This window comes from Lachnellula hyalina, assembly GCF_007821495.1.
Source record: "Lachnellula hyalina strain CBS 185.66 chromosome Unknown contig00020, whole genome shotgun sequence".
NCBI lineage: Eukaryota > Fungi > Ascomycota > Leotiomycetes > Helotiales > Lachnaceae > Lachnellula > Lachnellula hyalina.
The window spans coordinates 138165-153202 of record NW_022157134.1 but is presented as its reverse complement, the minus strand read 5'-3'; the positions used below and the strand labels follow the sequence as shown (position 1 = coordinate 153202).

Genomic DNA, 15038 nt, shown 5'->3' with positions numbered 1-15038 from the left:
AAACGCATTCCTTTTATGGGAGTGTGACATGTCGTTTAGCGCGAAAAAAGTTGATCTTCAGGGACTTGCAAAATGCAATTGGGGATCGCGAAAAGTACAAAATCAATGCAACAAATTTGCCTTGCAAAATTCCCAGTATGATTATGAACGTCATGTGAAAACGGCCGCTCACCGAGCTGCCATATGAATTTTCCCTAATCCTGAACGCCACGCTATGCAATTCCAATCCACTTCTAATCCATCATAGCAAGTCAAAATCGTCCAGCTTCTCCCTGTACTTCAGGATATTCCTCTTAATCTTGCTTCCATCCACCCAGGTAACAAAGTCCTCCATGCCCCGCGTGACAAGAAACGCCGTGTCTGTGATCGTTTCCGTCCCAACCCTAACATGCCCCTGCTCGATAATCTTCGTAGCAGCCTGCACCGTCTCCGCCATCCTCAGCCTTGTCATCACAACCGGAAGCCTGCGTCTACAAAATGCGGACACCGTGACGTTCTTCTCGACTTCGGATAGCTTGGCGGTGCTGGAGGTCGAGGGCAGGATACCCATGTCGTGCAGCTTGGAGAGGAGGAGCGTCTCATGTTTCAGTCGGAAGGAGGAGTCTGGGGGAAGGGCGGACAGGCGGTGGGCTAGTTGTTTGAGGCTTCCGGCGAGACGATTGTATTTTGCATAGTCGCTGGGTTTTTGGATGTTGTAGCGCCGAATAACCGCCGCGTCTCTGTGGTCATTGTCGCCTTTGTAGGTAGTGAAGTCAACTTTTCGGAGGAGCTTCTGCTCATGATGCTTCAATTTGCGAACCATTGTGTTTGTTTTGTCCTGAATGTGAAGTTGGCGGGGTTAAAGTTCGGAAATATTTTTTGATAGATGTCGGAGCGGAAGAACCTTAGTGCGGCGCTAAAGAATTGTTATTATGGAGCTTGAGGTCGAAAGACACTTCCTCTACGAACTGAGGAGATCAGAGTATCCACGCAAGAAAGATGGCTCCTCCACGATTACAATGCCTCAATTCGGCGAAGCAGATAACGACGAAGATTCCGTGTCTGCGTGCAGGATTCTCCACGTCTCGAATCGCGCAGGCTGGTACTTGGACCACCTTCTACCTCTTCGAGCACCATCTAACATCGTATAGAAGATGGCCCGCAGCGCCCCGAGTCCCGCAGCCTCCTCGACTCTATAGGTGATCCAGCGCCTTCTCGAACAAGTCGATTTGGAGGAAATTCGGGCATCCGCCCACCAACAAAGTATCAAGGAGTGCAGCTTCCTAACCGCACCAACTTTCAGCGCCCTCCTCCTGCCCAGAACTTCAAAGCAAACCAGGCTATTCTAAATTTGACCCAAAAACACCTTTTCGACGATCGGCGTAATGCTACCAACCATAAAGCGGACGCTGTGGCGGATGTAAAAGATTCTGAACGGGCAGGCAAGTTTACCAAGCTGATTACACGGAGGTGGAAGACTGGGGATGTGTATGCGCCGCATGATCTGAGTGAGGTGGAGATGACAAAGTGGAAAAGAAGGAGCTGGCCTACTCATGATGTTTTCGATATCCTGGATATGAATCCGTTGGATCATTATCGGGTATGTTTCACCTGGACGTATAAGACGTGTGGAATAGTTGTGCAAACCAATACTGACGAGATGTAGAACTTCTCGATTATGTCAGAATACATGACGGATATGGGACGAATCAAGACGTCGAGGGAGACCGGCTTGCGACCCGTAAATCAGAGGAGAATTGCCAAAGCTATCAGGAGAAGTATTGGGATTGGATTGATGCCCAGTGTGCATAAACATCCAGAGATTCTGCAAAAGTTTCTTAGCAAACAGCTGGCGTGGGGTAAGGGGAGTGTGTATGGAGGCAATCGTCCTTTGTAAAGCAGTGAGAGGGCGGGCTATGATGTGTGTATTATACTTGTATAAAGGTGTTACTAGGTTCTTGACGCTTTTTAGAAGCCGTGAATGGTATTGATATACGCTTGACATATCTATTTTGTTCTTTCATTCCGTAACCATAAGAGATAGTACATGAAATGTATAGTATAACTTGTAACGCACCTTCTCTAGAGCTGGTACCTGAAAACCTAATTGCAACCTTGTATCATAAAGTGTAAAACAGCTACGTTGTTTCTTTATCCTGCTCATCATTCCATATCCCTGAAAATGATACACTGGTATTTATATCCCTACGGATTTCATACAAGATGGAAGAGCATTCGGATGCAACTTCTCAAAATAGCCTAGTCCCGATTGAAGCAAGGCCGAAAACCCCATCGCAGCCTTGTCACCTGAACCCTCATGATATATTTTACACTACTCGGGCTACTCAGGCGAACGCAGCCAGATATCTAGACGACATGGCTGGACGACGAGATTTCCTGAACCAACCCGCGCCCGAGAATTATGTTGCGGGTCTCGGTCGTGGTGCGACTGGATTCACGACACGCTCTGATCTTGGTCCCGCGCGCGAAGGCCCAAGTGAAGACCAGATCAAAGAAGCCCTCGCAAAGCGCGCCGCACAGCTTGGAGCAGCGGCACCTACAGCCTACGGAGCCCCCGAGAAGAAAGAAGAAGACGAGGGCGACGATGAGCGATTTCAAGATCCAGAGAACGAGGTCGGACTGTTCGCTGGCGGGGCATATGACAAGGACGATGACGAGGCGGATAGAATTTACCAGGAGGTAGATGAGAAGATGGATAGGCGGCGCAAGGCAAGAAGGTTGGTCTCCCCATTATTTACTCCCCCCACCCCGTCGCTGCAGATGGTTTATCAAATATGCAAATAGTTGAGCAGATTACCGACCATTCTACGTACAGGGAAGCACGCGAGAAAGCCGAACAAGAAGAATACGAGCGGAATAACCCTAAAATTCAACAACAGTTCGCGGATTTGAAACGAGCGCTTGGAACGGTTAGCGATGAAGACTGGGCGAATCTACCGGAGGTTGGAGACTTGACTGGCAAAAATCGAAGGAATAAGCAGGCGCTGAGACAAAGGTTCTATGCGGTGCCTGATAGCGTCATTGCTGGAGCTAGAGACTCGAGCGAGCTGGGTACAACGGTGGCTGAAGATGGCGGTTCCGGTGGGGTGGATGGAACAGACGGAACCATGACGAACTTCGCAGATATTGGTGCAGCTAGAGACAAGGTCCTGAAGGTCAGGCTGGATCAAGCTTCGCAAGGAAGTGGAACCGACTCCGTCGCTGGAAGCGCAACCAGTATTGATCCCAAAGGTTACCTCACCAGTCTGGCCAAATCGCAAGTCAACGAGGGTGAAGCACAAGTGGGTGATGTCAAGCGTGTACGGGTTTTACTGGAGTCGGTCATTAAAACGAATCCGAAGCATGCGCCAGGTTGGATCGCTGCTGCACGATTGGAAGAGTTGGCAGGCAAGACGGTTGCGGCTCGTAATATTATTGCGCGAGGTTGCGAATTCTGCCCCAAAAGCGAAGATGCTTGGTTGGAAAACATACGCCTGAACGACAACCACAATGCCAAAATCATTGCATCAAATGCTATTCAGAAGAACGACAGGTCCGTACGGTTATGGGTTGAGGCTATGAAACTCGAGTCCGAGTCCAGAGCAAAGAAAACAGTTATCAGGAAGGCATTAGATCATATTCCGCAATCTGTCATGTTGTGGAAAGAGGCCGTGAACCTCGAAGAAGATCCTGCTGATGCCCGACTTCTCCTGGCCAAGGCAACTGAGATTATTCCTCTTTCCGTTGAGCTATGGTTAGCCCTGGCACGATTAGAATCCTCGGAGAACGCGCAAAAGGTTCTGAACAAAGCCCGAAAAGCTATCCCGACTTCCCATGAAATTTGGATCGCAGCTGCGCGACTTCAGGAGCAGATAGGCAATGCTGCGAAGGTCAATGTAATGAAGCGTGCGGTCCAAGCACTGGCAAAAGAATCTGCTATGCTGAAACGAGAGGAGTGGATCACTGAGGCCGAGAAGTGTGAAGAAGAGGGTGCTGTGCTGACTTGCGGCAACGTCATTCGGGAAACTCTCGGATGGGGCCTTGATGAGGACGATGACCGCAAGGAGATCTGGATGGAAGATGCAAAGTCAAGTATTGGCCGGGGGAATTACGAAACAGCTCGTGCAATTTATGCCTACGCGTTACGAGTTTTTGTCAATAGCAGAAAGCTTTGGCTGGCGGCTGCAGATTTGGAAAAGAATCACGGTACGAAAGAAGCATTATGGCAGCTTCTCGAGAAGGCAGTAGAGGCTTGTCCGCAGAGCGAGGTATTGTGGATGATGCTTGCTAAGGAAAAGTGGCAAGCTGGAGAAATTGATAACGCTAGACGAGTTCTGGGCAGAGCTTTCAACCAAAATCCAAACAACGAAGACATTTGGTTAGCTGCAGTGAAGCTTGAGGCAGAGAATCAGCAACCAGACCAAGCTCGAGAATTGTTGAAGACTGCCCGACAAGAAGCACCAACAGACCGTGTATGGATGAAGAGTGTATCTTTCGAGCGCCAAGCGGGCAATGTCGAGGCTGCGTTAGATCTTGTCAACCAAGCGTTGCAGCTCTTCCCAGCTGCCGCAAAGTTATGGATGATGAAGGGTCAAATATACGAGGGCGAAGGGAAATTGCCTCAAGCTCGTGAAGCATATAGCACCGGTACGAAAGCATGCCCGCGATCAGTTCCTCTCTGGCTTCTGTATTCTCGACTCGAAGAAAGGACTGGAGCTGTTGTCAAAGCACGCAGTGTACTCGACCGGGCAAGGCTGGCTGTTCCGAAATCGCCAGAACTCTGGACAGAATCCGTTCGCATCGAGCGCCGAGCCAATAATACCAGTCAAGCAAAGGTACTCATGGCGAAAGCCCTTCAAGAAGTACCCAACAGTGGTCTCCTATACACAGAATCAATCTGGCATCTCGAGCCAAGAACACAAAGAAAACCTCGAGCATTAGAAGCCATCAAGAAAGTTGATAACGATCCCATTCTCTTCGTTACGATTGCGAGGATCTTCTGGGGCGAGAGAAGACTGGAGAAGGCACAGAATTGGTTCGAGAAGGCTATTCTCCTCGACAGTGACCTTGGTGACACGTGGGCTTGGTACTACAAGTTTCTGCTACAGCATGGCACGGAAGTAAGTTCTCCATCTTGCACGAGATCAATTGATCCATGGACTAATGAATTAACGATGAACAGGACAAACGAGCAGATGTGATATCAAAAGCTATCTTGAATGAACCGAGACACGGAGAGTTCTGGCAGGGAGTTGCGAAGGACCCGAAGAATGCTGGGAAGGGCACTGAGGATATATTAAAGATTGTGGTTGGGTTACTGGAGTAAATCGGAAGGCTTGGAGGCTGTAAGATAATAGGCTGTGAGCTTGCTGATTGCATTATTCAGTAGAATTAAAAGCATTTCGAGACATCTGAACCAGACTGGCCATTAAGTCAGCCATAATTAAGTCACCGCCTCAGTTGAAGCTTTTAATATCAGTCAGTCAGTCAGTTATATATATACATTAATCAGCGACTTAAAAGCTGAAGGTAGTAAAATCGTTAATAATAGGGTGCTTCTGGAGCAAATTCTAGGGGTTTATGAATTTTATTAGCTAGAGTGTTTTAGGCTTAGCGCCATCTCTCGGTTAGTCTGGCGCACTTGGGACCTTTTATACAGTAGATAACCTTAAAGTCTATCCTATAACTTTATATTTTGTTGGTATCACAAGGTCCGTAGGCTATGGTCTTGGTGGTTTCATGGATTTTTGTTAGCTAGCTAAGATATAGAGGTTGCAATGCGAAGAGGTTATTATCCCCATTGCTTACGATGATAAAAGTAAGTGACTTGCCGTTGTGTTGAGCTTGATTCCTAAGAGTAGTGGAACAAAGGTAGAAAATCTGTGATTTGATGCCCAAATCGCATGATCTACAGTGATCGTGTCACCACTCACCCTATATGAGTGGCGGCACGGTTATGGCCGGACGGACTCTGTTCGCAGATCTGTAGATCTGTGGATTGGTGGATTTGTGAATTTGTCAGAACCCGCTCAGCCTCATTACTAATAATTTGCAAGTTGGTATATATTGTCATCTAATACTTTCTACCAAGTTTCATTTCGAAAGCAACACTGAGTATGGCCCCTCCCAAGATCTTCATCACCGGTGCAGTAAGTGTTTATACTCCACCCCACTCTTACCACAAAACATAACCCAAAACACTTGACTAATGTGCTTCGTACCTCCAGACAGGCTACGTAGGTGGCGATGTCCTCCACACCCTGCTACAATCCCACCCCACCTGGGAACCCAACATCACGTGTCTCTACCGCTCACCCTCCTCAATCAAGAATCTCACTACTACCTACCCCGCTATCAAAACCATCCAGGGAACCCTCGAGTCAACCCAAATCCTCGAAGATGAAGCCGCCAAAGCAGACATAGTCCTCCACTTCGCCTCTTCTGATTACGTGCCGGCCGCTGAAGCTATCAAGGCTGGATTGCTGAAAGGGCAAGGGGGAACTTGGATCCATACTAGTGGAACGGATTTACTGCTCAACCCAAAACTATTGAAGGGAGGCAAAGATGTCGAGCCGAAAGAGATTAAGGTCTTTGATGATTGGGAGCACCTTGACGAAGTTATCTCGTTTCCTCGTAAGAACCCCTCTTCCCCTTCACTCCACATCCACATATTGCTTTTCCCAGGAAAACATGAATACCTAGTTAACGGTAATAGCCGAACATTCCCACCGCCCAGTCGATCAAGTAGTCCTCTCCATCTCCGGCTCCAACCCCGACACACGCATCAAAACCGCCATCGTCTGCCCCCCGACCATCTTCGGGCACGGCCGCGGCACATTCAAGCAGCGCTCAGCGCAGATCCCCGGGCTCGCAGCACTGACGCTGGATCTTGGCGCCGAGGTGCGCATCCCGGGCGGCGACAAGGCGTTCTGGAACAACATCCATATCTTCGATCTCTCGCGCCTGTACCTGCTTCTTATCGATGCCGCTGCCGATGCTAGCGGGGCAGAGGGAAAGGCGGCCAGCTGGGGACAAAAGGGGTATTATTTTGCGGAGAACGGCGTGCATTACTGGCAGGAGGTTGCAACGTGGATTGCGGATGAGGCGAAGGTGCAGGGCGTGTTGACGCAAGGCAAAGTGCAGGGGGTGACGGGGAATGATGAGGAGGTTTTTCGGTATGTGTATTCGGCGGGCGGGAATCTGGGGGCGTGTTGTAGGAGTTTTAGAGCGGGGGAGTTGTTAGGGTGGAAGCCGACGATTAAGTGGTCGAGGGAGGAGATTGGGGATATTGTGAAGGTTGAGGCGGAGCGAAAGGGACTTGTGATTTCGAATAGCTCATAATTCATAAGAGCGAGGACGGTGCAATTGCCAACAATAAGAACGCAACAACAAGGAATCAGCTCCACTTCAAGCATGATGAGCCTCTCAAGCTGACAAAACACCACCTTTGAACTATGTCAGTCATCATGGAGGAAAGATGGCGGGTCCGGCATATCAGTGGTGTCATCGCCGCAACCTTAGCTAGAACCTCTTCTACACCTAGAAATGCAACCACATAACCACTATTAAGTACGTGATCCTAGGCCAGACCAGTGCACTATGTGTAGTACCAACAGTGTGAGTAAGGATAAAGAGCTGACTGTTTGTCTTTGAAACTGGATATGAGCCTCGCATATTCACCCAAGCATGGACTAGCGTCAACACGGACCAGAAGAATAGGGGCAAAGCAATTGCCAAGACAGCTGCGAAACTTTAAAACAATGTCCTCTTATAACTTGCGAGAGTAGTTTGACTACTTAAGAATCTACTCGTTGGCGGTTAGTCTGTTTTTGCGTGTGAGACTTTTTTGTGAATTTAATTTTCCTTTCCCGCCTACCTCTAGATGTAAATACCTCCGCGCCACAATCGACGAGACTGCGGATCGCGCCATCCATTGTTGGTACTTGCTGGCCTAAGCCCTATGTTGACTACACTCAAGCTTTCGTGGTAGACGGGCATGTGATACCCCGCGGCAAGCTTAGAGAAGGACTGGGCGGGCGGACAGATGGAAGGAATAGTTTGGACGAGTACAAGCTGTTTGGTTTTGCAGTAGCGGATCACGAGGGTCCAAATCTAGTGTTTACTCTAAGGGGGGGGGGGATCGTTGGAAAGGGTTGAAAGTCCAATGAAAGGGCTGCAAATACATCAATGTCCGCAAAAAAAAAAAAAAATATTACCTGCAATATCTGTAATTGTGGAGAGGGCTAGGGAGAGGAATATAAAGGGGTTTCTGAAAGTTGTTACTTGGAATCACTTTCCCCATCTTGGGAATACCTACGGGTTTGGAGTCAGGCTGCTGTTTTGAGGGCTCTGAAGGTCAATATGACTGAACTATACTTGCGTTCTACATGAAGTCTGAGCTAGATCTGCTAATATGCTATTAAACATTGGGTCTAATAAACCGAACATAATGGTTATAGAGAGCGGTATAGCTTCAAAACGTCTTTCCTAGTATTAGTATTTGCATAACTACAATTTTATTGATTTTATAAATCTTGAAACTACGATCTAAAGTGTTGCATCGAACTTCTCCTTTAGCATTCGACACTGCTTCTTGACCACAATGATTCCAATAACACATTGTCTTGACAAGTAAACATGGACCAACATCAACCCGACAGTCACCCTATATCGTCCGCGAATTGAAACATCCTCTTTCTTCTAACAATCGAGCTTCTAGACTCAAACCAAGAGCTGTTCTTTCAACACAGCAACCACACCCAATTATTCACCCCTATCGTTGGACATTTCAATATCTTTACCAAAAGCTCAAGGAAGCACAGCTGAAAAGCTTATTGTTCTCATTGCTCTCAAAAAGAATTTTGATGCTATCGACGGCGGTCTAGATTCACGAGTATTAGCAAGGTACAGTGTTAAAAAAATAGAACACAAGCAATTTGGATACGGAACATGAATGGACAGATTCACATACATCCCCACCCCAAGGACAAAAGTTCCTGAAATGATCAGTCCACCACCCACGAGAGGAACCAACCAGTTCTGATCTCCCTTTAAACTATCCTTACCTGTCCTTCTGAGCTGTAGACAGGCCATCCCCCAGAAAGTAAATCCAAAGAATGAGTCAAATAAAGCACTCATGAGCGCTAACATGTCTCCAAAGAATGGTATCAATTCCGTTAGCACAAATGTGAAGCCCCAGATGGTCATCAAGATACCAATCCACGCTGCCCAGCCTTGCACTGTATGAAAAGCTCTATGTCGACTCCCTGCGAACAGGTTATCGAAAACGAAGTGCGCCGAGACGGACGAGTATAGTACGCCGGTAAACGATAAGGTCGGGACCATGAATGAGAACGAAACAATGCGGTAAGTTTCGTTACTGATAGAACTGAAAGCTGGGGACGTCATATATTGGTCCCCAACATAAGCATAAATTACCGACCCGACCAGTCCGCAGAGCAAGGAATTGCAGACCATAACCGACCATATAGCCTTAGGGAAATCCTCTGGATGACGCATTTCCGCAATGTAGCTGGGCATGGTGATTTGGCCGATGAGGGTGTAAGTGATATTCAGAAAAGCATTCATGCCCGCCATAAACGTTGTCCCTTTAGGTAAAGCATGCACATGTGGCATTCCGTCCATAAGCAACCCGTTGTTCATCTTCCCTGAATTATACCCTGCAGGATGCGGCTCGATACCTGCGAATATTGTGGCTAGAAGTACGGCAATAAAGGTGCAGAACGCCGTTGCACTGGCTACCTTGGAAAGTCCAGCGAAGGTCCTTGGGAGCGTGCCAACAAGGCAGATCACAGACATGATAGCCGTAATACTGACAGCGCACCAGCCTCTATGACTAATAGTCTCAACATACCTTGCTCCAATTAGAAGATGAATTCCCTGTATTTTATGTTAGTAACTGATATAATATGCAGCATACCAAAGTAAACGCACCGAAACAAAGACATTGTTTAGCAAAAACAAAGCGGCAGTAAAGTACCATGCCCACCTCTTCCCGCCAAAGAGCACTTGGCCCACATCACAGAAATCTCGGACCTCTGGATGTTGAATGCAGAACTTCCTGTCAAAGACATACAATTAGCACGGAGAACTGACTGCGGACATTTTCAGAGTCCAACCAGAGAATCAGCGAGGTATATAGCACTATCAAGGCCATCACAAGGGTCATGAGCAAGCCTAAGAAAATTCCAAGAGCTGAGTATGCTGCTGGAAGGGACATTATGGGTAGCGCCCTATACTGCGCGAAGAGTAGCGCTGCTGTCTATTCCCCATTATCCATCAGTTCCAACACCACATAACCACGAAATTGCCTTGACCGGTACTATAGCTCAATCTCTCAGGTCATTCTTGGGTTACAGCACATACTTTCTGCCACGAACAACTCCTATACTTGATGCCGTGCTCCTGCTCTATCTCGACCTGCTCATCGACTGTTAAGACATGCTCCGTCATCGTCCCCCGAGCCGCAGTTAGTTCCGAGTCCACATAAGCCTGATCACCTGTGATGGTAGACATTCCGAATATTCAAGAATACTTGTACTATTTGTGCCAGAATTTCAATATATAAAGAAGTAAACAAGTTCAAAACTAGGAGAAGAGAATAAAAGTTTGAAATCTAGTATGCGCGTTTATAACACATTTGGATCTACTACGCTATACTTAGAGCAACCTAGGTAGAAGTACAAAGAGCGCGGTTAGGTATCTGTAAACTACAGGTACCAGGACCTACCTATAGCCTATGATAACCTATGCTCCTCTATGACTATTTTGTCGGCTCAAAAGAGTCTCTTTTTGAAATCTAGTATATACTTGGTGGCCCTCGGATCTCGCTTGTTGATCATGTACGGGCTTACGTACACCGCGAGCACTGGAGTTCGCCCTTTGTGTGATTCGTGCCTCTATCCTGCATTTCATCCTGTACTGCATGCATACTACCCCTTGCAGCGCTATCCCATACTTCGAAGATACGGACGGGTAAAGATACTCGAATCGCAAATACTCGCATTCACGAGCAGTCAACTTCGATACAATCGACCCAGGGACCCCAAACCCTATCCTAAGGATCTAGGAGTGTGACTGTAAGTATCAGACTCTTATGCGGGGGTTTGAATCTAATTTTATTTTGTTATCTTCAGATTTCTTACTCTAAATATAGACTGTGTCTAGAAACCCAAGTAGCCTTTCTAAGGCCGTCACTGCTGTCTCCGGCCTCGCCGTCAGCAACCTTCATTAGCTTCCCCGAGTGAAGGAATAGGAGCATGGTCCATGGACAAGCATTATGGGAAGTACAGAGAGGCAGCGCATATATTGACATTGAAACCCGCTTTTCCTATTATACTTTCGTGTCGCGCAAAGCAGGGCCTCAATTTGCTATAGCTTCTCTGGAAAGAGGTCTTCTTTCCCCGTATTACTCGAATCGTCCTCCTCGGCCCTGTCCAGACCCACGATCTGTATATGAGCAGGATCCTCAAAGAGATGAGAGAGTTCTTCTAGCGAATACCCCTTGGTTTCTGGAAAGAAGAAATATATGATCATAGTCTGTAAGAAAATGAAAATGTTAGCGAGGGCGCTAACCGTTTATGCTTAAAGGTTATGTTTGCTTCAGGGATTGCATAGCATCACTTACTCCGAGAACCAGCATTCCTAGGTAGAAAATGTAGTAGTAGAACCCAATGTTGTCTAGTGCGATTGGGTTCACGTATTGGTTGACCGTGAGCGCCGCTTGAGAAACCGCAATCTGCAACGCCACTACGAGATGTTAGTACTGTATTATTGAACGACTCACTTGACGGGAGGAAAGAAAGACCGCTTACGTCCACGAGCTCTAATCCCAAACGGCAGGATTTCCGTCGCATAGCAATATAGCAATGGATTGCACGCAAGATTAAAAGCAGCATTATACAGAAACAGAAACACCACAACCGTGTACGCAGCAGCTTTCGATCCATGCTCCGTATACATCGCGCTCGCAATAGTAAGCGGGACGTTAGCGAGTATCATGCCGATAAACGACGTGAGCCACAACGTTCTCCGTCCCAATCTATCGACGAGGAAGGCGCCGGCGAGCGCGCAGAAGAAATTCCAGATCTGCATCCCGCCGTTGATTCCAGTCTGGGAGTCGGTTGTGGTGATTCCGATGCTGGTTAGGATCGGCGAAAAGTAGTAGGAGATTACTCCTTGCCCGTTCCAGAGCGTGAGGAGAGCTACCGCTATGCATATCCCGAAGCGCTTTTTGTTTGCGTTGGATTTCAGGAGTTGGGCCCAGGATTCTGAGGACATGAGTTTCTCCATGTCGACGGAGGAGGAGATCTCGGTCATTTCAAAGTCTACGAATTCGTCTGAGAGGGATCCATTTGCATGGTATCGACTGAGGATTTCTTTGGCCTCGTCACCTCGACCTTTGGAATAGAGCCATCGTGGTGATTCTGGAATAAACGGAATTGCGATAACCACCAAGACTGATGGGATACCCTGAATCAAGGAGGGTATTCGCCAAGACCAGGAAGAGGAAGTCATATGTCCTGTGCCGAAAGTTGTCCATGCTGCGATGATAGAGCCCACGTACCAAAGCACGTTGAACTAGAAACATTAATATCACCGAAAAGAGATATTATAGGCCAGAGGTAGCTGCTACTTACCATAGAGGCAATCGTTCCCCGCATGCGTGGATGAGCCAACTCATTCAAAAGAGAAGGACCCGCACAACAGGTGAAACTGATCCCAAGTCCAATAACGAATCGCCCACCTATAAACATGCCCGATGACTGAGCAGCCGTCTGAATTATCGCTCCGGTAAGCGTGAGTGCTGCGCCGGTACAGATAGCAACACGACGTCCATATCGATCAGCCAGGGGCGCGGCCAAGAACGCACCGACGAAGCCTCCCACGAAGACTATTGCAGTGATCAGACCAATCTTCGAGGAGCTTGGGTGGCCCATATCTGCTTAAAGTCAGCCATCCAGATCTCTAAGAATTTTCGAGTGTATTCAATAGATTTTCTCTCACCGTTAATCCAGGGTTTCATGGCCTGCAGGCTACCGACGACTGATTCATCATATCCTACCGTCATCTGCGAAACGAGAATGCATCCTTGCCAGAATAGAAGCTTCCGAAGCCCTCTGTCGCGCCACCAGCATGAATTGGTATTGTTCGGAAGTTCTAAAGTAGCGAGGGGATCGGCTGTCGGGTTGGCCATCGTTGGATATATCTGTGTAATTAAAAGGAGATAATGAGAAGATGGAAAGATCCTATGGGCATCAAGTTCAATATATAGATAAACAGAGAAGAGATTGGGAAGGAATTATCTTTGTCTTCTTATCTTTATCCCTCCCGTCTTGAATCTAATCGATTGCAGACTTGTTTAGGAGTGAACCAAGGAGGTCGCTATGACCGGCGGCGGAATCAGAAATGCCATTCCATTGCAAGTCCGCGCCCTAGAACTTTTCACGAATTTCGCCTTATCTGTTGTATCATCTTGTACACACGGCTCATAGGTGAGGGTAGAAGGTTTGCGTACCGTACTTTTTTAAGCCATGGTCCACTTTTGACGCTGCCCCTATATTCTCGCCCGAGACTCGCGCGAGATTCCCCCACATGCTAGTTAGTTTCCCCTCGAGACGATCGACGTGCAAGATGGAGTGATGGAGATCGCCTATATCCATTGAGCTTGAAGAATTGCTTGCTATTTTTTAAGGTGCGCATAATATAAGTTCTCAATATCTCTCCTACCATGCGAAAGTGACATTAATGATCAATCCTCTGTATATCCCAACTCCCTCCACTTTTGACCCCCGACCAAGTCTCACCCTACCACCATGCCGCACGCAGAACGCTTCACGATCGACACTGTCCAGAAACATGGCGATTGGAGAGATGACCTGTTCCGGGATGGTTTCGTCGTGTTGAAGGGCTTGATATCGACGGAGGATTCGGAAAGGTATAAACAGAATATGTTTTCCTGGTTGGAGAAATTCCCGTTCGGCTTTGATAGGAATGACGAGAAGACGTGGACGCCTGAGTATCTGCCGACGCATATGAAGTGAGTTGCGTTGCTGATAATTGGCCGTTGGGTTTGTGTCATGTGTCATGCTAACGGTTGAGAGAGGGGGAATGTATCACGGGTACGCGGTCCAGCATGAGAGGTTTATGTGGGAGGCAAGACAGTGCGTACAGCTAACAAATTCAAATTCCATATTAAGATAAGACGTGGCGAACCTAACGAGGGAAGCAGGGAGCCGAAAGTCATCGAGGCCTTTGAGAAACTATGGGGTACAAAAGACCTTCTCGTCTCCTTCGACGGCATGAACTTCACCCTCCCTTCTCACCCCCGTCCAGCCACCGAACCATGGCCGCACATCGACCAGTCTCCCACCCGCCTTGGTCTGCAATGCGTGCAAGGAATCCTCAACTTCGCGCCCAACGGTCCTCAGGACGGCGGGCTCATGGTCATGAAAGGCTCGCATAAGCTCAGCGAGGAGTTTTTCAGCGCCCACGCTGACGTTTTGGGAAGGAAGACTTGGGGCCCGGGTGATTGGTTTGGGTTTGAGCCGGAAGAGGTGAAGTGGTTTGAGGGCAAGGGCTGTGAGCTCTTGAAGGTATGCGCTGGTGTAGGAGATGTTATTTTGTGGGATTCTCGCACGGTGCATTACAACGTGCTCCCTGAGAGCGAAAATATAAGGGCGCTGATCTGTGAGTTCATTGATCTTAATTGGACTGCTACCGATTCCTATATTAATGTCTGATATAATAGATGCGTGTTATACGCCTGCATCCTTCGCTACCCCAGACGACCTGGGTAAGAAAGCGGAACTATTCGATCAGCGGAAAGGAACTGTATGTCATGCGAAAGAATCTTTCATTGAAATGAACAACTGGCTAATTAACGGCCATAGACACATTGGCCACATGCAAATATTTACCCGAATGACGAGAAGAAGCTTCGGTTGGGGAAACCAGATGTCAATGAGAGAGATCGACCGTTTGAGGAACCTGAGATGAATGATGTTGTTTTGAAACTAGCCGGGCGACTTGCTTATTGA

General features: G+C 47.8%; 6 protein-coding genes across 6 annotated transcripts; 3 read left to right on the top strand and 3 right to left on the bottom strand.

The window, feature by feature from the left end:
- Positions 1-241: 241 nt before the first annotated feature.
- Positions 242-802, bottom strand: imp3 (U3 small nucleolar ribonucleoprotein; the record flags this gene model as incomplete). Its single annotated transcript, XM_031147882.1, has 1 exon — positions 242-802. One exon carries the CDS (start codon positions 800-802, stop codon positions 242-244), a length of 561 nt encoding a protein of 186 aa, XP_031008055.1.
- A 176-nt stretch (positions 803-978) lies between these two features.
- rsm18 (37S ribosomal protein, mitochondrial) lies at positions 979-1876 on the top strand (the record flags this gene model as incomplete). Its single annotated transcript, XM_031147881.1, has 3 exons — positions 979-1081; positions 1131-1579; positions 1646-1876. 3 exons carry the CDS (start codon positions 979-981, stop codon positions 1874-1876), a joined length of 783 nt encoding a protein of 260 aa, XP_031008060.1.
- Positions 1877-2202: 326 nt separating this feature from the next.
- Positions 2203-5305, top strand: prp1 (Pre-mRNA-splicing factor; the record flags this gene model as incomplete). Its single annotated transcript, XM_031147880.1, has 3 exons — positions 2203-2717; positions 2816-5099; positions 5162-5305. The coding sequence occupies 3 exons, from the start codon at positions 2203-2205 to the stop codon at positions 5303-5305; spliced, it is 2943 nt and encodes a 980-aa protein (XP_031008061.1).
- Positions 5306-8787: 3482 nt separating this feature from the next.
- mtr_3 (N amino acid transport system protein) lies at positions 8788-10515 on the bottom strand (the record flags this gene model as incomplete). Its single annotated transcript, XM_031147879.1, has 5 exons — positions 8788-8860; positions 8924-9879; positions 9934-10060; positions 10119-10261; positions 10366-10515. 5 exons carry the CDS (start codon positions 10513-10515, stop codon positions 8788-8790), a joined length of 1449 nt encoding a protein of 482 aa, XP_031008062.1.
- An 855-nt stretch (positions 10516-11370) lies between these two features.
- On the bottom strand, positions 11371-13195 carry LAC12_5 (Lactose permease; the record flags this gene model as incomplete). The annotated part of the gene is made up of 5 exons (XM_031147878.1): positions 11371-11538; positions 11627-11748; positions 11814-12579; positions 12639-12940; positions 13006-13195. 5 exons carry the CDS (start codon positions 13193-13195, stop codon positions 11371-11373), a joined length of 1548 nt encoding a protein of 515 aa, XP_031008063.1.
- A 619-nt stretch (positions 13196-13814) lies between these two features.
- LHYA1_G002903 (uncharacterized protein) lies at positions 13815-15038 on the top strand (the record flags this gene model as incomplete). The annotated part of the gene is made up of 5 exons (XM_031147877.1): positions 13815-14038; positions 14103-14162; positions 14204-14688; positions 14750-14832; positions 14892-15038. The coding sequence occupies 5 exons, from the start codon at positions 13815-13817 to the stop codon at positions 15036-15038; spliced, it is 999 nt and encodes a 332-aa protein (XP_031008056.1).